The sequence below is a fragment of the Natator depressus genome, chromosome 9 (assembly GCF_965152275.1).
Source record: "Natator depressus isolate rNatDep1 chromosome 9, rNatDep2.hap1, whole genome shotgun sequence".
Taxonomy (NCBI): Eukaryota; Metazoa; Chordata; order Testudines; family Cheloniidae; genus Natator; species Natator depressus.
The window spans coordinates 82706008-82729949 of record NC_134242.1 but is presented as its reverse complement, the minus strand read 5'-3'; the positions used below and the strand labels follow the sequence as shown (position 1 = coordinate 82729949).

The following is a 23942-nucleotide window of genomic DNA, read 5'->3' as shown; positions in this document are numbered from 1 at the left end:
CCCTTAACCACAGTATTCTGGAAAAGAAGCGCGTCAGACAAGAAAAGCAGCCATTCTAACCTAGCACACAATGGTCACCATAGGCGAGGTGATACAGGGCAAAAACTAACTTGTGTGAGCTATGTTTGTGCTAGTTCTTGGGAACCAAACTCTGTTCTCTTTACATCAGAATGAAATACTCATGGAAAGTCCACCAAATTTTCAGACTTAAACCAGAGAAGGAATTAAATGAAGAGGAGAGAGAGAAAAAAAGGGAACGGATACTCCTGTTGGCTCAGTGGCATCAAATGAAACTCAAAGAAACTGAATGCAAGAAAACCCCAAATGAAGCAAACAAGACTCTTCTCTCCAAAGTATTCTTAACCTGTGAAATCTTAAAAGGACTAGAGAAGTTTTAGACTAGACTCAGACATCTTAAATGTAGACATTTTCAGCAACACAAGTGTAGCAGCACCACTTACCCACTCTGGTTTTGGGCTAGTTGCTGCCTCAGTTTTCCCCTCTTGAGCACCCCAATCACTTCAACATAAGCTTTCATTGTGTGAAGTAACATTCCTTCTTGGGGGGTCTGGGTTTATAGTAATAAATAAAGTGCCCAAGAAAACACAGGAACTCCCACCAAGCATTCTTAGCTGGCTCACAATATCTTGGAACAGGGCTCTTGGTACTGTCCCTACTGAGGCTTTCCTCTAACAGCCTTGCTCTCCACAATTTCATCTCCCTAACTGGCTCCTGCTCCCTAACAGGCTCCCACTCCCAGGCCCTCTATCTGGAGCATATTTCTGTGTAGAGCAACTCATGCAACCCTCTTGGTCTCTGTCAATCAGCTATTCCCAGGGCATCCTACCTAGAGTGTTGCCTCTGGCTCTCCACAGCCTTCTGCCTTGTCTCCACCCTCCCAAAAGGCCTTATATTGCCACGTGACCTGCATGTCATGTGACTTTGCTCATTCTTCCCACCTGGGGAGGTAAACTATTTGTGTTACCGATGGGGCTGGACCAATCTCCCCTTGAAGGGGCCAACCCGTGTGATTTTTTTTTTTTGAAGCAGAAAAGAATTTTATTTGCATAACACTTACAAAGAATCACCAAAAAGGAAAAAACAAAACTATGCAACAAAACAAAAGCAAACTGCAAGGTATAACACAGCAGCCTTCAGGAGGGAAAAGTGTTCAGGCTAGCCTGGGCCCAGAGCGGGGGGGCTTCCTCAACACTCATGGTCTTCCACCCTCCTGAGTTACCTGGTGGCCTAGAGCGGGGGGGCTTCCTCAATACTCATGGTCTTCCACCCCCTCGAGTTACCTAGTGCCACGCCCAGTGTCACCGATTATTCCTCTCCTGAGAGTGCCCGACAAGATGGGCACAGCTGCAGGGTGGGCGGTTTGGGGGTGGGGGGACGTACACCCACGTGTGATAGGACCCCTCCTAGGTGACAGTGATGATGGTGTCCACAGCGGCAATGGCTGGGGCTGGGGTCTCTCGCTCTTCCCCTCAATCAAAGGGTCAGATGAAGGGAACCGGACGGGGTCACCGAGCAGAGTAAACCCCGGACAGCACCCACCGCTGCCAACCTGTGTGATAGCAAGCGAATGCAATGCTACAAAGCAAGTGAACCTCATGCCTCTGGGCATAAGCTAACTACCTACAAGGTCCTAGAAGGAATTCTTTTCCCCCTTCCCATCTCATAGCAATGCAGACATTGCTAGGTACATTATGGGACTATTCCACCTTCCTCTTAAGAGCTCATTATAGACCAATGGATGGGTTTGTGTATATTGATCCAAAGTCTGCTCCCTGTGACACCAGTACAGGCTTGTTACTGAAGCTTATAGGACTATGCTGGCATGAGAGAGAGTAGAACTTGGCCCATTACCTGTAATGACAGCTGGGTGGCCAAACTGTTGTGACGGATTTCCATTTCCACATGCCAAATTAAAGTCAATGTGGTGGGGCCCAAATTGAGCAAATCTGTTGTTTTCACTATCACAGCCTGATCCGCTGTAACTGTGCTCATCACCGGTATTGCAACAACACTGGTTTCGTTTGGATTCTCAACTGCATATTTGGCTGTGATCTGGGAATCCTAACAAATGATCTCTTGTGAACTTGCTCATCTCTGACAAAAATGTTTCTTCCCCTAAATAGCCAGTGTCGTCATTCAGCGCAAGTCATCTAAAGCAAGGTGACTCCTCTTCAGGCACCAGAGACAGGGCAGCCCTGTACATATTTGCAGCAGCTTTGCAAACAGAAAGATGAAGTTCACCTATCACCTGCCAAATTAAATTCTTGACAAGGCAAAGATTGCTAGAGGGGAAGATTTTATCAAGGCTGAAAATTCTCAAGTGAGTAAGACCACAAATGTCCTGACATATGAATATGTATATAACTTGATTCGATGAGACAGCTAACACTTGGAAGGGACAGAAGCACTTAGGGAGCATCTCCTGTAGATAAAAGTCATTGAATAGTACATAGATATCTCTTTGCCCTATATATTTGAAATAATCAAGTCCAAAGAACAGACCACTGTATTTTTATATGGCTAGGAAAGTATTCGATTATCCTGTCATGACTCTATTATTACAGAAGAATCCAGGAGGTATGGGAGGAAAATCCAGCTACCAAACACCATCTATTAAACTGTCTCTCATAGCAGCATTATAGCATTCATTTCTGCTCTTTGAGGCAGGAAATGTCTTTTACATTGTGTTTGTACAGTGCCTAGCACAACTGGATCCCCATCTTGACTGGGACCTCAACACCACCAAGTTCTCAACAGGAGATCATTTATAGCATTCAGTTAACCATCAGTGGAAGTCTTTGCTGTTCTGTTAACAGAGAGTAAACAGTTAATAGTGATAGACAATTAGGCCCAGATCCACAAAGGTACTTAGGCACTGAAACCTTGTCACTCAGCTACACCTGACCTTATAGGCATCTAAACTCACTCAGTGCCTAAGTGTTCAGGGTAAAAGTTCCCTAGGAGTCTATGTTTCTGCCTCTGGACATGCACACAAAGGGTCTGGACACCTATCTCTCACCTAAGACCCAGAACAGTCCACAGGCTGGGGGAAGATAGGCATTCCTCCACCTGTCTCACTCTTGGGCCCTGATACAGTAGGCATGGCCAGAGGCCACCTACCAGATCAGGTCTCATTCAAAATCTGCGGGCAATACCCCCTTATAACTTTTAGATCAATGGTTAGAGAACTCACCTGGGATGTAGGAGACCAATGTTCAATTCCCCCCTCTACCTGAAAGGGAGAAAGGATTTGAAGAGGAATCTCCCACCTCTCAGGAGAGAGTTCTTAACCACAGAAATGTGAGATATTCTGACATGGGACTCCCTCAGTATCTCCTGTTCAGCCTAATTCTGGCTTTGTGGATTGCACTGTGGTTCCAATGATTTTCTAGGCACCTAAAAGTTAGGCATTGCAACACCTCAGTCCCTTTGTGGATCTGGATCTTCTAGAGCATAGCTACAGAAAACTGGACTAGAGTACAGAAGTGAACATGCCATAGAGAGGCTTAGCATGTACAGAAGGTGTTCATTTTTATGTATGAAGAGAATATAGGATTCAGAAAATATATGTTGGTCTACACACATAATCTGTAGCCCATATCTAGTCTAGTAGGAAGTAGAGGCTGGAGGCCATGGGCTATCATTATTAGACCAACAACTGGAAAAGAGAATAACCTCTGCTCCAGCAACAACAAAAAGCTTAGGTATGTAAGAAGTTAGGCGTGGCAGTGAGAGGAAAAAGACGCAGGCACAAATGGGACAATCAGTGTGGGTGAGGGTTGCAAAATTGGGTTCATGTTGTACTGCATTCTGATAATATTCTGATAGTCGGGGGTGTTTAAAATTACAACCCCATCTACAGTTCCTATTTTGTTTTCTTCTAAATTAGATTATGACCTGCTCATGGCAGGAACTGTCTCTTCCAGTGTATAAAAATAGTGCCTGACCCCTGTTGGGACCCAGTCCTGATAAGGGACTATGGATGCTACTGTACTGAAAAGAATAAGAATAAGAATTTGCTAGGGCAACCAATTTGCAATATACTCCTTGGATTAGACCAAGTTCTGCTCTCAGTTACAGACTCAACAGGAGTTGTTTTACCCATGTAACAGAGCTGAATTTGGCCCATTACCTTTAAGAGTGGTCTAACACTCTTTTTTTATATGGCTGTGAGAGTGTAGGAGGTAAACTCCTATTGCTTTGATTCTCACTGCGTTGGCTCATGTACAGTAGGTTCTTTGAAGTTCCTTTCTTTTGGAGTTACAGGGTTTCTGTCAAGAGGTGGTAATGTGCTCCCAGCAGAGACACTGCATGAATACAGTTAAATGGAGCATTAGAAATATGTGCAAGATGGAGTAAAAAAGAAATAAGCTTCCTAACAAACACAAGGTGTTTATTTAACAGCTTCAAGAAAAACTGAAATATTCCTCCATAGAAAATGCAAGATACGAGGAGCAACAACACAACTCTATTTTATTTTTTTAACAAAAACAAAATTAGTGCCATTGATATTCTCAAGCACTGGTGCTCCTCCGCCACCCCTACTCTCTGCCTGTGGCACATAGTAGTCTCCTGTAGGTCTCATTTCCCCTGTTGGATTTAGTGTGTGGATGCTGGCTGGTGGCCTGTTATATACAGGAGGTTAGACTAGATGACCTAGTCGGCTTAAACCCTTCTGGGCTTAAACTCTATGGATATTATATTTATTCATACACACAGCATCCTGCTCCAAATTTACAGTTTATCATCCCATCTGTAGTAGGTTTGCAGTGAGTAGAAATGGAATTATTTGTATGCCACTGTGCCTTCACCACTAATGCCTACATTTCTAAAGCACTCTGATGACGAGTGTCATAGAAATGCCTATACATAAAATAAATAATCATTTCACCTCATTAAGTGAAGTACATGGACTCAATAAGGATGATTTCCCTTTGTACATTGCCTTTGTAAATTATATCATTTCATGACAGTGGAAGTAACACTGCTGTAATGACATTTAAATAGTGAGACTGTCAAGAGTCTTGTCAACATTTCAGCTTTGAGCAGCTTGGGTTTTTGGATGAATCTCTTTTTGCAGAAAATAAACCACGGTTTGTCAGAATTATGCCTTCAAAGACTTCTTTCTGATAGCTTGAGGGAAGGTCAGAATTGATGGTGGACTATGAGACAGGGGATCATACCAGCCAACAACTGCACCCACAGCAGAAAATTTTGGTTCTTTTTAGCAACACTGGGAAAAAATTTAGGTGGGAAACTTCAAATACAGTTTAACAGACTAAAACACAAACACTGAAGAAATCTTTAAATGAAACCAAAACATACTGGGCCACATTTGTCCTTGGTGTAGAGCTCTATTAATAAATGATGCAACAACCAGCTATTCGATATTACATTATCATTGTCAGATTGCAAATGATCTCATTTTTTCTTCTTATTTCTTAGAAAACTACATCACCACATGTCCCTTCATATACAGTGGAACTGGTATGTATGAGAGAGATTCATCTTTTCTCAGGTAGCTAGTAAAATACGTGTTCCAGGGGAATGGTGGAGAGTACATATAGAGAAATCCTTAAGTCCTTAGTCCACAGTCAAACTCTCCCAGAAGTCACTGAGAGCTTTCCAGAGCAAGGACTGAGTAAATATTCCCAGGGCCAGATTGTGATACTTTTAGTCACATTGAGTAGAACTTTACTCCACCAGTAGTCCAACTGAAGTCAATGGTGGATAAAGGTACCATTCACTGTGAGAAAAGTTATCAGATTCTGGCACTAAGAATTTAAGGCCACTTTTTAGTACTGAATTCAAGAGCATGTGTATATTTTGATAGCCAAGGACATTAGCATGTGCTAGGGAAAGATAAATTACATCAGGCCTAATCCTACAAACCCTTACTCACATTAATAGCCAATGTACAGCAGGGGCTTCAGCGCTGCAGACTATACAGCATAAATTTCCTGTAGGGGGCTCCACTGAGCAGCAGGACTTGGCTAATACAACAGCCAGAAGCACCTTCAAAGCTTCTGGTGGGAGTGAGCACATTACTTATGACAACTGAGGTAAGTTACAGTGTTCAACCTAAAACTCTGACCCAGAGACCTGACTGTATTGAAGTCAACGGCACTACTTGTGTGAGTAAGGAATACTCCATGAGTAAGAGTTTGCAGGTCCCATAGATTTCAACCCCCTTCATTTATCAAGTGACTATGAGGAAGAGATGCACAACATGATGTGTTTTACACACACACACAAAAAGTGTACCTTTCTGGATTGTGGTTAATGGGTCAGATAGCACTTCTTCTCCTTCCTCCACTCCTCCCATCTCTCCCCTTCCCTCGCTTCTATCCTCTCACCTACGCCACTAGCTGTCCCTGTTTATTTGACAATACACTGTAGGGTCTACGGGCATGGTGATCGAAGGGCACATTACCAAAGTATAAACCATCATGTCTCATGAGTGGCGAATGCTTGGCTGACCCAAATCTAAAGAAAAGTTTTGACCGACCAACGAAAAATTCTCATTTTGAAGCAATAATAAATAATGAATTACACAGGTGAGAACACCGAAATTGAGACAAAACAGTTAATCTGGGCTGATATTCAGTATGATACTCTACATTCTAAACCCAAGGAACAGATATGGGCTAACATACATTACGGACAAACATATCGTTCTTTACCTGAAAAATTGACCTTTTCATTCATTAAAATGTATACATTGGTCAAGTAGATTATCTACCTTCTTGCTTATGTTTCAAGAGCCAGTATGTAAACCAACATCTTCTGCAGAAGATGGGTAATGAAATTAGTCATATTAAATCTCCATTACCAATCCCCACAATAAAAACCGTGCCCAATACAGTATCAGTGGAGGCTGTATAATCGGAGCTACTGCCCCATTCAGAAAACAGAGACAGAGGAAAAAATAAAAAGGTCACCCCAATTCCAAGAGCCACTGGCATCTGTGACTTTAACCAAAGAGCCTTCCGAGACGAAGTATCTATCTGTCCCAGCACCCCAAGCTGTACGGCACACATTCCTTTAGGGGATTCCATAGCAGCGGCAGCAGAAAGACCTTATTAAATGGTCTGTTAGCCACAACACAGCAAGTGAGGGGTACTTTAAAAAATGTGCCAGTGTAATAAGAACATAGAGAGCTAAGTCAAACTGTTCTGATTACAATGACCCACAAAATTCTGACCTAGAGCCCCTACTGTATATTAACTATTTATACTTTTACCCATGGAGGTATCACATGTCCCATACATTTTCCTACTAGTATAGAGTTAGCCAGATGAGTGTGTTACTCACCAATTAATTTATGCTGACTAGTGCTCATCTGAGAACAAAATAGTAAGACAACACATTTGCTCTAACACTTGTAGGGAGTCCTTGAGAGCTGCTGCTATGGTTACCTAACAAATAAACAAACCTACAGTACAAACTGCTCATATTATTTATATGTTTTGGAAAACTTTTGGAAAATATACACAGCTCTCTGGTGCTCAGACAGTGGGGTAGTACATCTGTTTCATTCAGACGGTTGGCTGCATTCTTTGCCTGATATTAATACCAGTGACAATTTAGTAACATAACCACTGGCATGAGAAGTCTGACTTCCAGAAGAACAGATGGTGATGACTGTCTCAGGTTAATTTTAGGTTTCAGTAATTGTTCACTTAGTCAGCATTGCTATAATATATGAGCGAAACAGAGGAGGGGAGAGGGAAAAGAAAAAGAAATTTGCAACTCCCATACCTGTTTCCCATCCAGGGTATACAGCTTTTTGACCACGCCTGTCTCCAGTTTTATAGCTTCAGTGATATCAGTGAGAACTTGCTCAAATGAATGTGCAGTCTTCTTGTTCAGGAGCACACGAACTGCCTTTCGGGGCTTCACCCCACTGCGGATGATGGTCACCAGCTTGGGACGCACAAAATCCTTGTTCTCCCTTGCCTGGGCACTGTTGCTGCTGGCCAGAGACTGAGGTGCTTTCAGGTTGGCCGATGTCTTCACATTGACAGACCAGTTGGGATTGACATTCTTGGTATACTCCACCTTCTTGAAGAAGTTGTCAGATGAACAGACATAGCTTTCCCCTTTTGAAAATAATAAATAAAGAGGTAATTACATAGGGAACCAACATGTTGTTATTAGCACTGGTTGGAAAATGGGGAGAACACTGCACAATTAAAGTTTATGAAATTTTGGTTCCATTTTTCATTGAAAAGTCATTTTCACAAAAATTGTCCAACCAGTTCTGATTCTTACCTACGTTTCTTAGGTGCTTGTTACTACAGTATCATAGTAAAAGCAAGTAGTGTTTCCCCAAAACACACATACTGGCCAATAAACTACCCCTTAAAATAAACAGAAACTAGTGGATTACAATCCAGTGACCAAGGGCCAAATTCACAAAGGTATTTAGGCACTTCAAGATGCTGATAGACACTTTTATGAATCCCCTTAGGTGCCCAAGGGGTTTGGGCACCTGTCTCCCATTGAAAACCACAAGAAGTCACTTTTGTGAATCCCACTAAGTGCCTATCTGCATCTGTAGGCACTTAAATACCTGTGTGAATCTGGCCCCAATTACCAAGAGGATACCAACATTGATCGAAAAGCTGTGTCTTGCATCATGTCTGAAAAATGGTGACAATCTAGTTCTGAAGAATCTTTAGTGGAACCAAATTCAAGGATCATTATGCTGATGAAACTAGCAGGCATAGCACACAAGTTTTATTGTACTTTCATTGATTCAACAGAAGAAATAAGACCTGGAAGTAATTGTTTTTAAATGCTACACCCAATGCTATAGCTCACTTAAATATTACACATTTTCTGTACTACACAAATCCAAGCTCATGCTTAGTAGCCATAGGTGAAACGTTAGAAGGTTACATTTGCGTTTAAGCCACATAATGTTGAACACAAAAAAAAATCACCATTTCAAAATTAGTTTCAAACTTTCCATTTGCAATCAGATAAGTGGAATCCTTCCTATCCTGGGTTTTACATCATGCTCATCTCCAGTGTACCTGAGCACTGGGGGATTTGTAACATTTTGTTTTGGTGAAAATTTGCGGGACCCTAGGGATTTGTGGGATTTATTGCTGGTGCACAGACTGTGGGAGTGGCGGAAGTTCAGTTACCTGAGTCGTTTCAGACGAGGCTGTAGAAAGCACTTGAGAATCCATTGTGAGAAACAATTCTGCAGTGGGTAAAGTAAGGGATAAGATAATGTAACAAGTCTTTCTCCATTTGATATGAATTTCATAGAAATTCAATGGATTGTCCAGGAGTCCAGAGGATCTTATGGATCTGTGGGGTTTTGTTAGGATAATCTTGCAGGCTTTGGGTGGAATTTTGCTGTGTTTCTATTTCAAACCTATCACAACATTTTGACTTTAATTTAGTTTGGACTAGATAGACTATCCTTTAAGGAATTGTTCTCCCTGTCAGTGGACGGGTTGGGTTTTCTTGCATACTATCTGTGAAGAGCTACAACCACAGGACGTACACAAACAATTCATCATGGTACCTTTCCTCTGTGAAAAGACACGGGGCCTGATTCTCCATTGCTTGAAACCTTGTGTCAACGTTTACACCTGTGCAAAGTGGATGTCAGATGCTACCAAATCAAAATTCTCCATTCACTTTCACAAGGGGTAGCGTTTTACACCTCACCTGTGCAAACTGAATGCAGCAGCCAGGATTACACAAGGTGGAAGACAGCAAAGAATCAGGTCCACGGTGTCTTTATATTTGTCCTTCTCTGCCTACATTACAGGCACAGAGAAGCTTCCTTCATATAACATATGGCAAGAACACTAATAGCTTTATAATACATGGAAGCCTCTAATAGGCTTAGAACAAATGTGTGTTTAGTGTTTACATTCTTATTCCTGCTCAGTGTGTGATGGCACAATAAGAAAGAGATAGAAAAGATACATAATATAAATCTTACTCTGTTCCTTTTCGACGTAAATGGCTTAAAATTCTTTTAGACACTTAGCTCCATGGGAGCAGGGACCTTGTATTCAAATTGCCTGTGAAGCACGGTGCACATTCATGATGCAGTATTTAATATAAAATAATAATAATGCTATGCAAAAGGTCAAGCTGGGAGGAAGGAGAAGACCAAAATTGTAAGTGAACAGGAGATGGGAAGTAATGACAAAATATCCCAGCATAGAGTCAGACACAGTGGAAGAAAAACACAAGACTTGGGATGATTATTTGATTTTTTTAAACTATGCATTTGATCAAATAAAGTACCCCAGGGATTTACATTACGGCTGCAATCCCATTATGGTGTTCAAACCACATGGACCTGTGTGCAATGCATTTATGCCGTCACCAGGATCCCTCAATCACAGACATTTCATCTATAGTTGAGGCTTCATAATTCCTTACATTTCTTCCATTGGACCTAGCAGAAGTATAAAGACATCACACAATGCTTTGCTATTATGAAGAATTCTCACTGGAGATATTGATCATCTTTCAGCAGCACCTAATCCTAGGTCTTTCTGATTAATAAATGATAAGCTGCAGTTTATCTATCTGTTTCAGCTCAGCAGCAGCTGGTGTTCAGGGGGGGTCCTGCCTTTATCTAGCTGCATGGCTGGTTCTGTGGCTTAAGCACTGCAAGGGCTGTCTGACTTATGCAGTGAGAGACAACCCCTGTTAGAACCCTGAGCCTTCCAAGGCTCATAATCACGAGTCAAACAACAGACATATAACAGGGATGGGCAACAGGCAGCTCAGGGGCTGCAGGTAGACTGCTAGATCATTTTATTTGGCCTGACATAACCTGGCTCAGAGCAGAAAATTCAGCAGCACAAGGGCCAGGAAAGGGGCAGGGCATCACCAGCCTGAACATGGGCATCACAAGATACTGGGATGAGAACCAGTGGGCTAGAGCAGGGAGCTAGACCCAGCCCCGTACATGAGCCATCATTACAAGGTAAGAGGAGGACAGGTTCTCCAACCCCCGCCCCCACCTGTGTACGAGTTACATCACCCTGCAGACCTGACTCTCCCCATTCAATCCACCCCTGCATCACCCCTCCCAGGTACAGTACCCGATTCTCCCCCTGCAGCACCTCTCCCAGGGCCAGGACCCAACTCCTTCCACCTCCAGTCACACCCTCTGGGAACAGGACTTGACCCCTCTGACCTCCCACACTCCCTGGCCTGCCAAAGGGTTTAGTGGTTTTGGGGTTCCTCTACTATCTTAACGTTTCCCATCCCTGAAATATAATATTTACATTCTAGCGCGAGGAAGGAAGGTCTTGTATATAATCACAGGCCTGGAAATCAGAAGATCTGGGTCATAGAATCATAGAATATCAGGGTTGGAAGGGACCTCAGGAGGTCATCTAGTCCAACCCCCTTGCTCAAAGCAGGACCAATCCCCAATTTTTGCCCCAGATCCCTAAACAGCCGCCTCAGGGATTGAACTCACAAACCTGGGTTCTATTTCTATTTCTGCCACAGGGCTTCTGTGTGATCTTCAGCAAGTCACTTAACTGATCTTATGCCTCAGTTTCCATATCTGTGAAACGGGGAGAGTAATATCTACCACACTAGGCTTAAATCATTAATGTTCACATAATGCTTTCGGGGTGCTGGAATAAAAGAGGATACAGAAAAGCAAAATACATGCTTGCACTGTGTTCTATAAATACACAGGACCTTAAAGAGAACATTTTTTCATGAATAAGTTCCACATTTAAAAAAAAATATCAGCGCTTATTGTTGTGTTGGCTGGAATGTAACTGTTACATTTGCTCCAGGAGAAATATTTGAAATGTCTCACTATGCTACCTAGTTGTCTAGTATATTTATAACACTCTGGTGGAGTGAAGGTAATATTCCTTTACTAGGCCTTAATGCGGGGATGTTGCGGGGGTAGACAGTCTAGTAGTTTCACAAACTAGCCTTTCAAATTATGCTGATGGGTCGCATGTAGAAACCACAGTAAGTTTTGTACTTTCTACCTAGCCCCTAGTGAATATTTTTGTTCACATCACAAAGCCAGCCAGCAATTTTCTTTGACTGGCAGCTTGCTCTCAGGAGAAACCAACATTCAGAAGAGAAGCAGAAGTGTTGCAGAGAATGACTGAGGTGTAGTAGTAGGTCTGTATGAAAAATCATCCCCTCTCTTCCCGGAGCCACAAATTTAACCGCAATGTGGAAGGGGATCTCTTTGTTTGTTATTTTAAATCCTGGATTCATTTTCTGTATGTCCCAACCTCTCATATTTTATGGCCTCTGAGTTGCCAATTATTATTATTAAGTTCCTCACAAGGGTCATTCCTTTTTAAAAACTCTTCTTTCTCTTTTGTCATGTGCCACTTGGAGGCATTTTTGCAGCAATCTATCAAATCTGTTAAAACACAGTTCTATTACTGTGGATTTATTATTTGGTACAGAACAAAAACAAACAACAACAAATGACTTGCGTATCAGGGCCATAGAAGGAATGGGCAGACATCTCAGGGAACATAAGAACCCTCCAAGCACGAAGAGGTAATACCTCCAGAACCAAAGCGTTGTCCAGGAGAGACCAAATGAGGTCTTCTTCCATGGGCAATGGATATTTCTCCACCCACACGTCTATTAAGTAGCTAATGAGAGGTCAAGGTATAGGACACTGGTTCTCAAACTGTGGGTTGGGACCCCAAAGTGGGTCATGACCCCATTTTAATGGGGTCCCCAGGGCTGGCTCAAACTTACTGGGGCCCGGGGCCAAAGCTGAAGCCTGAGCCCCACTGCCCAGGGCCAAAGCCCGAGGGCTTCGGCCCTGGTTGGCGAGGCTCACGTTACAGGCACTCTGCCTGGGGCTAAAGCTCTTGGGCTTCAGTTTTGCCCCCCTCCTCCCTGTACAGGGCAGTGGGGCTTTGCCCCCCCCCCCCACACTGGGCTATGGGGCTCGGGTGGGCTCAGGCTTTGGTCCCCCCTCTAGGGATCGTGCAGTAATTTTTGCTGTCAAAAGGGGGGTTGCGGTGCAATGAAGTTTGAGAATCCCTGGTATAGGACTTCCCCAGACATAAAGGAATATAACTGCAACAACCACGGTGTGGTTTGGTGGAGGGAACTCACAGTTTATCAAATGGTATGAGGGAGAGGAGCGCAGAACAGTACTGAGAGTCAAACACAAAAAGCAGAGAGCTTTCTCCCGCCCCCCTGGCCTCACTCCTGCCAAGGCTCACACACGTGTTAAAGTTTAAGTCATATTGAATTCATTATGAATATGCATGTGCCTATGTGTTTTCAGGATGGGGTCTGTTGTCATTCAGGAACTGAACGCATGTTCAGTAATGCAGCTAGAGCTCACATCCATTAAGATATGATGAGCAGCCATTTTGTTGCATTCACCCATTGAATTCCAAATGGCAGCCCCACAGCTCCAAACACAATAGTCGCATTGGCCTCTGCAACCTCCTCGTCTCAAAGGAAAATCTCATTTGCAGATTTTTACTTGTTTTTCTTTTTGAAGAAAAATGTGCTATTTAATAAGGCTTTCGCTTTCATGCCACCAGATCACTGCAGAATGCATGTTAAACCCATGGTCCCAAAGTGACACAGGATTGATTGCCTTCTCTCTATCATGGCACCAGGCTACTGCAAGCATGGGCTACCTGGGTCATGATGCCAAGGTGCTGCAGGAGTGGACACTCTCAACATGATGCCAAACCACTACAGTGTTGCATTACATCTGTGATGGCACACAGCCAGTCCAAGGATGTATTCCTTTTGTCATGGCACAGACAATGATTTGGTTTAAAGTTCCGAAGTCAAGCCTAAGTCATAATTACTGTATTTTCCATTAGAAGCTATGCCTTCTATCGAATTTAATTAGTCCACTATGGCTTTAAATTAAGCACAGCTTCCATTGCATCTAAACTTTTTTTTTAAAGGAACACTAGGCTTGAGGTGAGAGTTTTAAATTGTAGAGGCTATCAGTTAAACCTTAACCTAGCTTGGCAATCTCCCTTTGACAACAGCTAATGGTGACGGAAGGTCACCTTTTCAAAAAATAGCTTCTCAATTTGCACCAGCTAGTTTTGTGAGTCCAATAAATTCTGCTGCAAAATTTTCATGCACAAGTGGAGAAGCTGGACTGAAGCCATTTTGAAAATGTAGCTGCCAAGGACTATTCCAATAAATAGTCTCTCATGGGCTGAGGCCAGCTCTTCTGGTTGTCGATTTGGCTCCCACAGATCATCCATTTTGCATCGCATTTGACATTCACATTTCTTGGGGATTTCTGCCTTCAATGGGAATTAGACTCAGCACCTTGCTGGAGCACCTCTGTATTATGCTGGATTGGCTGCTCAGATTCTACCACTGGGGTTTCGTGCCATCTCAGGTACGAGGCGGGATTTTCTGTTGTCCTGAAGACTTCTCCAGTGCCTTAGAATTTACTTGCAAAAGGCACCTTTTTAAAAATGGAATTTTATGGTGAATTTTTTTCTAGATTCTCCCACAAGAGTCTGTAGTTTAGGAGTGAGAGGAGCTTACTGATCTGGCTTGTAAAATAAGGCAATTATATTAAAGAAAAATGATATGTTCCCACTCTGCCTTTCATACCACAAGACCGCAAGGTGGTTTACATCCTATATACACAGAGGGCACTCACCATGCCAACTTTGGGATGGGACTCAGTAGTCATTTTGTGTCAGCAACAGTGAAAAACAATTCCGTTGAAATGCAGAAGTAATTTTAGTTATTAGAATGTAAGTACCCACACAAGGGTGGTTTTTTTCCAGGACACCAGCCATGTACAATAGTTCCAAAGGTAGAGAAACCTCCTTCAATTAGTTTAATACTAAAGTTTACTGCACTAAGTAAAATGCACACACACCACACAGGGCATTTCAACACACCTACTAACACACCCTCTGTTCTAGCATGCGCTAGGCTCTTTGTAAAACATAACACACATTCTCTGGAAGGGAGTCTCCCCTTTGATCACTTCAAAATCCTGGTCAGGCATTAGTAGGGGATCTTCCCAGCATATTATGGACTGAAATGGTTTGGATATATTTCCTAAAATCAGCTATGTACCCCAAGAATTTCTCTGTAATGAAACCAGATCAGACCAGCAGAAATCCCATTCAGCCTCTTAAAATGTTTATGCTGGTGCATGCCTGATTTCAAATTGTTGTTCTGGGGTATGGACCACTAGCATTAACCCTTTGGATGTTAGTTCAGGCAGCAGCACGATGTTAGGAGCTTTGTGCTAGTGCATTCGGCTAGAACATAGGCATTCAAAGGTTATATACCTAAGATGGGGCAGCACTGAAAGTGTGCTAAGCCCAAAAGAGAAAGGAAGTTTTGCGGCAGGCACATACTTAATTTCTCTTAAAAGTTGTTCTCCTCAAATCCTAGCCAACCTACAATCTGCATTTACCATCTCCCCAGCTCTCATCATGTTTAACTTGCGCTAAGTTTTCAGCTGGTGCACATATTCAAACACTAGCCAAAGTCACCCAGGGATCTTTTATGCAAATGAAACCAGCTTCTGACCAGAAGCAGCATGAAGCCTAGGTCTAAGTACTAGGGTAGGTGAATTATCTACCATCAAACAATGCAGCCTAACCCAAACCATGAATCAGACAAGGACAGACCACTTTCCAAGGGAAGGAAGGCACAGCAAAAAACGAAGGCACTGGATAGGAAATCAGGAGATCTGGGTTCAGTCCCCAGCTCTGCCACAGACTTCCTAGGTTATCCTGGGCATGTCTCTGAATCTCTCCACACCTCAGTTCCCCAGCTGTATAATAAGGCATCAGAATATTCCCTTTTTCCCACTCATCTATATAGATTGTAAACAATTTGGGCAGGAACTGTCTCTTCCTATGTATTTGTACAGTGCCTACCACAGTGGGGTGCCCAATTTGGTTGATGCCTTGAGGTACTGCTTTAATATACAGCATCAGTACAATGGGGATTAGACCACCTCAGGAGAAGTGGCAGTAGCCTTTTCAGAATTAAACAATCCCCACTGCACTGAGGTTAACTCAGCTTCTATCCAAACTCAGCCCCTCCTTTCAAAGGTTAAAAAAAAGATTAATCAATGCCTGAGCTTGGGAGCCAAGAAAATAGCATCTCACTTTAATGCGCCCAGTAGAAAATGGATGCTCATAACAGACCAAGGAAGTGAACTATATTGTACAGATATTAGAGACAATCAGATTCTAGCAGGACTTCTGATGACAATGTGAGCTGTTTGCACAATAACTACAGTTCCTCAGAAAGAACTATAGAATAGTGTTATTTAACACCTTTCATAATCAAGGTATCCCACTGCACAAAGCATAGAGTTGAATCTTGGTAGTACTATGAAATATAGGCAAAGGCAGTAGCTTTAGATAGATAAATGCCCCAGACTCTATTTTAATGTAAGATGGGATGTTGGCCAGACCACCAGGGTTATCCCCTATTCTTTTTACAAAAGAGCCATTTATCTTCTACCTGGACAGCCACTAAAGATGGTCAGAAAGGGACCTCAGTTTAATAGGTCACCTGAAACACCTGTAACAGTGCAGAAAACTGAGTGCTTCTTTGAGTCTCAGCAATGGGTATGAAACCAAACCCACATGTGGGCTTGAGCCCACCACTATCTGGCTAGACACAGAAAGTAGCTACAAGCTGACCCACACTGACATACTTGTGAAGGAAAAACAATTGCTTCACTCACTAGTCAAAATGAAGGCTCACTGACTGAAACCTGCAGTTATATTTGTGTATCCCAAAGTGTGGATTATTTATTAATTAACAATAATTATCATTTATATTCAGTAGCACCATAACTTTACCCAGTGCTTAACAAACGTAGATGAAGATATATTCCCTGTACTAAGGAGTTTAGAATGGAAACAAGAAATAGAAGACATGAAGCCAAGACATAGGGGAACAGTTGAGGAGACGATGGAAAGGATTATGTGTGAGGATTATGGATGGAAAGAAATGGGGAGGATTGCTTGAGGAAGTGATTTTTAAAGAGAAATTTGGAGAAGAGAGGGCAGTTGGAAGACAACAGCAGAACGCTCCAGGCCCAGTAGGCAGCATGATAAGAGGCACAAAGCTACAAGTGGGAAAGGAGACAGAAGGAGGTTTAAGGGCAAGGAAGAACATGGGGAGAGGCAGAAAATGATCCCATTTTGGGGAATCGTTATGGCAGACTTTCAAGGTGAGGCTGAAGATCTTGGGTTTGGTATGGTAAGAAATCTGGAATCAAAGGAGGCTCTATAAATACATTAGGAGTAAGACAAAGACAAAGGAAAGTGTTGGTCTACTATTTCATGGGGAAGGAGAGCTAATAATTAGGGCCCTACCAAATTCATAGTCCATTTTGGTCAATTTCACGGTCACAGGATTTTAAAAATCATAAATTTCATGATTTCAGTTATTTAAATCTGAAATTTTATGGTGTTGTAATTATAGGGGTCCTGACCCAAAAAGGAGTTGTGGGGAGGGGCAAGGTTATTGTCGGGGGAGGAGGGGTGGTACTGCTTACTTCTGCGCTGCTGCTGGTGGCGGCACTGCCTTCAGAGCTGGGCAGCTGGAGAGCAGCTGCTGCTGACCGGGAGCCCAGCTCTGAAGGCAGAGCCGCTGCTCGCAGCAGCACAGAAGTAAGGATGACACGGTATGGTTTTGCCACCCTTACTTCTGCGCTGCTGCCTGCAGAGCTGGGCCCTCAGTCGGCAGCCGCTGCTCTCTGGCCACCCCCGCTCTGAAGGCAGCAGCGTAGAAGTAAGGCTGGCATGGTATGGCATGGCCACCCTTACTTCTGCGCTGCTGCTGGTGGGGCGCTACCTTCGGAGCTGGGCGCTCGGCCAACAGCCACTGCTCTCTAGCTGCTCAGCTCTGAAGGCAATGCAGGAGTAAGGGTGGCAATACCACAAGCCCCCTAAAATAACCTTGCAACCGCCCTGCAACTCCCTTTTGGATCAGGACTCCCAATTTGAGAAAACCTGACTGCCCCTTGAAATGTGTATAGGGTAAAATCACATAAAAAACCAGATTTCATGGTCTGTGAACCACTTTTCATGACCATGAATTTGGTAGGGCCCTATTAATAACTGATTATATCAAGAAGGTTGATACGTTTAATGCCTATTTTGCTTGTCTACATTATAAAGGTTAATTATGACAGATGCTTAACAAAATTAATATTAACAATAAATGGGGAAGAAAAACAAGCCATAATAGAGAAGGAACTGGTTAAAGAATATTTAGATAACTTAGATGTATTAAAGTTGGCAGGGCCTGACGAAATTCACCCTTATGGTACTTAAGGAACTAACTGAAGCAATTTTGGAACTGTTAGTGATTATCTTCAAGAACTCAGGGAGGACAGGTGAGGTCCCAGAGGACTGGAAAAGGGCAAACATAGTACCTATCTTTAAAAGGGGGACTCGGGAAATTATAAACCAATCAGCCTAACTTCAACATCTGGAACAAATTATTAAACAATCAATATGTAAGCACCTAAGGGATAATATGTTAATAAGTAATAGCCAGCACAAATTTGTCAAGAACAAATCATGTCAGACCAACCTAACTCCCTTCTTTGACAGAGTTACTGGCCTACTGGATAGGGGAGGAAGTAGTAGATGTGATATATCTTTATTTTAGTAAGGTTTTTGACACAGTCCTACATTAAATTCTCATAAGCAAATTAAGGAAATGTGGTTTAGAGCAGTGACTCTCAACCTTTCCAGACTACTGTACTCTTTCAGGAATCTGATTTGTCCTGTGTACCCCCAAGTTTCACCTCACTTAAAAACTACTTGCTTACAAAATCAGACATAAAAATACAAAAGTATCACAGCACACTGTTACTGAACAATTGCTTTCTCACCTTTATCATATAATTATAAAATAAATCAATTTGACTATAAATATTGTACTTACATTTCAGTGTATAGTATATAAAGCAGTATAAACAAGTCATTGTATGAGATTTTAGTTTGTACTGACTTCACTAGTGCTTTTTCTGTAGCCTGCTGTAAAACTAGGCAAATATCTAAACGAGTTGATGTACCCCCGGAAGACCTCTGCATACCCCTGGTGGAGAACCACTGATTTAGAGGATGCTACCATAAGGTGGGTGCATAACTCATTGAAAGACCTTATTCAAAGAATAGTTATCAATGGTTTGCTTTCAGACTTGGAGGATGTATCTAGGGGAGTCCTCCGGGGTCTTTCCTGGGTCCAGTACTGTTCAACATTTTCATTAATGACTTGGATAATGGAATGGAAGGTAAGCTTGTTAAAATTTGCAGATGACACCAAGCTGGGAAAGGTTGCAAGCACTATGGAGGACAGGATTAGAATTCAAAATGACCCTGAAAAATTGGAGAAATGGTCTGAAATCTACATGGTGAAATTCAATAAAGACAAGTGAAGTACTACACTTAGGAAAGAAAAATCAAATGCACAAACAGAAAATGGAGAATAAATAGGTAGGCAGTAGTACTGCAGAAATGGATCTGGGGGTTATAGTGAATCACAAACTGAACATGAGCCAGTAATGTGATGCGCTTGCTAATATCACTGGGGGGTATTTTAACAGGAATGTCATAACTTTCCCGCTCTACTTGGAAGAAACATTTAGTGAGACTCAACGCTACAATTGCTTCCAAGTTCCACTTACTGCTAATATGTCCAACCTTCTTTCTGTTCATCAGGTGGCACAAGACCAGGACTGCTGCCAGACTGGTTCGTTCAGCATTGCTTAACGTGACCCTGCATCCTAGAAAGAATGTATTTACGATACCCTGATACCCCCTGTTCACAGAACAGCCTTCCGTGATACAGATGTTATCATCAAAAATGCAGAATGTAACACTTAACACTAATTTCAGTTATTCGGTATTTATGACAAAAGCAAAGTCTATGGAGATCAGTCTCTCTTTTATAACTGCCTTTTTCAGGTTCTAGTTGCAGTATTGAAGGTTATGCTTTATAAAACAATGACTGTAATTATGCTTGCATTACACTCCAATTATTCTTTTTGATATATGTAGTTACCATTAATATAAAAGGTTAATTATATGATTGAAATAATTTTTATCCCTTTACTGACATTTTGGTTTTTTCCCTACATGTGCTAACATGCAATCTTATAAGCAAGAAGTTAACTGCTTGCTGGAGGATTCTCTGCTCCTTGAAGTCTTTAAACTACGATTTGAGGTCTTCAATAGCACAAATATAAGTGTGAGGTTTTTTTTGTAGGAGTGGTGGGTGAAATTCTGTGGCCTGCGTTGTGCAGGAGGTCAGACTAGATGATCATAATGGTCCCTTCTGACCTAAATATCTATGAATCTATGAACTGCAATGATTATGTGAAAAATTATAGTCCTGTTCCAGTGTAACTACATGGTAATTACAGCTGCTGTAATATAAATTATAACCCATTAAGGTCTCTTTCTCTTTCTGTTTGGTGGTCTGCAAGCAGCTATCCATAGTGATATGGGAACATTGTTATCATGGAGTAGTTGGTAAAGGCATTAGGCTATTAACTTTACATTTTTATTCATTGGAATGGGGATTTCTTTGTTTTCATTCCGTTCAGATACATGTGTACATTGGCTGAGGTTCTGTAGTGCGACTCTGCCAACCACATTTGAAATAAGTACTTGTTTTTCAAATTCACGTCAGAAGCTAAATCTTTTTTATTGCCATTTTGGTGTGACACATCAAAGCCAAACTGTCAGCACCCCCTGCTGTAACCTAATCAGTTAAACAAACACTTTTCCAGGAGCTGGGTAACATTCCTGCTTGCAGCACAGTGAAGACCATGCAAAATGATTTAAAAAAATTAAAAGGCAGGGATATTTGCTTCTACTCCACTGCAGAAACAGGACACGTAAGAGAGAAACCAACAGAACAGGAAATGTGATGTTTCCTTTTTATGAAGCTATTATTGAAAATGGGAGAGTTACAATAAACAGTGAAACCTAGAAAAACGTGGCTGGCACCATTCCTCTGGCGACTATTTTGGACATACTGAAAAACTGACACTAAATATATGACAAAATCATTAGTTTAAAAAAACCTTCACACCTTCATCTGTTTGAAATCTGTTCTTAATCTAATTGTAGTAGTAAAGTTGTATTATTCTATCATCTCTGTATCTTTGCTAGTGAAGCTCTCAAAGCAATACTACTTCGTATACTACTTATTCTAATCCTTTTTCATTCATAGAACACAAAGTGCACTACAAAGGCAAACAAGTATCCACATCCCCATTCTACAGGTGAGAAAATTCAGATGCAGGGTGTGGGGGGTAGCGCCTTCCAAAAGGTCCCACAATGAATCACAGGCAAAGCTCAGCACAGAACCAACCTCTTCCTAATGTGCAGGCCAGTGTCTTATTCATTAAAATCTGTTGTTTCCTAATAAAAGGAAGGGGCCTCGTGACTTTCCTATAGTCTCATCAAATGAGCCAGAAGGTCTGTTTGAATGAAAATGCCAGCCAACATGCTTCCTAACAATATCAAAATAGCTTCAACTCAGTGAATCCAGATAAGAAAGAACCAAGTGTCTGAATTTCTAATTGAGAAGAGAGCACAAGAATTACTGCGGGTGTGCTCTTCATTCATTATACACAACTACGTCACCTGCAGACACCCCTCGCCCCCTCCCCATGGCATTGCTCCTGGGACTGAAATAAAGCTCTGACCATGTAATGATATTATTTCCTGTCTTGACTCCAGGCGGCTTTGTCTCCAGAGTGTGACATCATTCAAGATGGCAGCCATTGGGTCAGAGATAACTCATGGGGCCAAAATAACTCCGGTGTACTGAGAGCAAACTGAACAACCTGCCCAAGTTCTGAGTTGACCAGGTTTCATCCTGAATCTCAGTTTTGGAAACAGTTTGGAATAGTCTGCAATTCCAACAATTCCATAGATAACTGACACACAAACAGGCACCAAGGCCTACCACGGACCACTAAAATAGCCGTTAGTGTCAATGGACACATTCTTGCACAGATACACACACTACACAAACGCTGTCCACACACACCCCAACCCACAGACACACCCCTACAGACACACTGTCCACGCACCCCACAATCCACAGACACGCCCCTATAAACACATGGCGCACATCCTCCTCAGTGCAGAGACACACCCCTGCAAACATACGGCGCACATCCCCCTCAACCCAGAGACATGACCCTACAGACACTGCGCACATCCCCCAATGCACAGACACGCCCCTACAGACACTGCACACATCCCTCCAGTGCGTAGACATGCCCCAACACTGTGCACATCCCCCCCACTGCGCAGACACGCCCCTACAGACACTGCACACATCCCTCCCATTGCACACACACGCCTTACAGACACTGTACACATCCCCCCACCGCGCAGACCACCTCTACAGACACTGCGCACATCCTCCCACCGTGGAGACACAACCCTACAGACACTGTGCACATCCCCACCACCGCATAGACACACCCCTACAGACACGCCCCTACAGACACTGCACACATCCCCCCCACCGAGCAAACGCCCCTACAGACACTGCGCACATCCCCCCGCACTGCGCAGCCACGCCCCTACAGACACTGCACACATCCCCCCACTGTGCAGACACACCCTTACAGACACTGCGCACATCCCCCCACTGTGCAGACATGCCCCAACACTGCGCACATCCCCCTGCACTGCGCAGACACGCCCCTACAGACACTGCACACATCCCTCCAGTGCGTAGACACGCTCCTACAGACACTGCACACATCCCCCCACTGCACAGACACGCCCCTAGACACTGCGCATATCCCCCCACTGAGCAGACACGCCCCTACAGACACTGCGCACATCCCCCCGCACTGCGCAGACACATCCCTACAGACACTGCGCACACACCCCCCACCGAGCAAACGCCCCTACAGACACTGCGCACATCCCCCCGCACTGTGCAGACACGCCCCTACAGACACTGCGCACACACCCCCCACCGAGCAAACGCCCCTACAGACACTGCGCACATCCCCCCAGTGCGTAGACACGCTCCTACAGATACTGCACACATCCCCCCACTGCGCAGACACGCCCCTACAGACACTGCGCACATCCCCCCACTGAGCAGACACGCCTCTACAGACACTGCATACATCCTCCCCCCCACTGTGCAGACACGCTCCTACAGACACTGCATACATCCTCCCCCCCACTGTGCAGACACGCTCCTACAGACACTGCATACATCCTCCCCCCCACTGTGCAGACACGCTCCTACAGACACTGCGCACATCCCCCCACTGAGCAGACACGCCCTTACAGACACTGCATACATCCTCCCCCCCACTGAGCAGACACGCTCCTACAGACACTGCATACATCCTCCCCCCCACTGTGCAGACATGCTCCTACAGACACTGCACACATCCCCCCACTGAGCAGACACGCCCCTACAGACACTGCACACATCCCCCCACTGAGCAGACACGCCTCTACAGACACTGCATACATCCTCCCCCCCCACTGCGCAGACACGTCCCTACAGACACTGCGCACATCCTCCCCCCCCACTGCGCAGACACGCCCCTACAGACACTGCGCACATCCGCCCCACTGCGCAGACACGCTCCTACAGACACTGCGCACATCCGCCCCACTGAGCAGACATGCCCCTACAGACACTGCGCACATCCGCCCCAACGCGCGCACACCCACCTAATTTACAGACATGCCCCTAGATACTGCGCACACACACTGCCAACCCACAGACATGCCCCTACAGACACTGCGTACATCCTTCCCATTGCACACACACGCCCCTACAGACACTGCGCAGACATGCCTCCCCAACACACAGACACACTGCTCACATATTGCCACTGCACAGACACACTGCATACATCCCCCTCAATG

At 43.6% G+C, this 23942-nt stretch overlaps 1 protein-coding gene across 4 annotated transcripts in view; it reads right to left on the bottom strand.

Annotated features, from left to right (window-relative positions):
* The window catches only part of DCX (doublecortin), a 110321-nt gene that overhangs the window by 83893 nt on the left and 2486 nt on the right, over positions 1-23942 (bottom strand). For all 4 annotated transcript variants that reach the window (XM_074962462.1, XM_074962463.1, XM_074962464.1 and 1 more), the window contains exon 3: positions 7783-8123. In XM_074962462.1, the coding sequence (XP_074818563.1) occupies positions 7783-8123 (341 nt within the window). The remainder of the gene's footprint in view (positions 1-7782; positions 8124-23942) is intronic.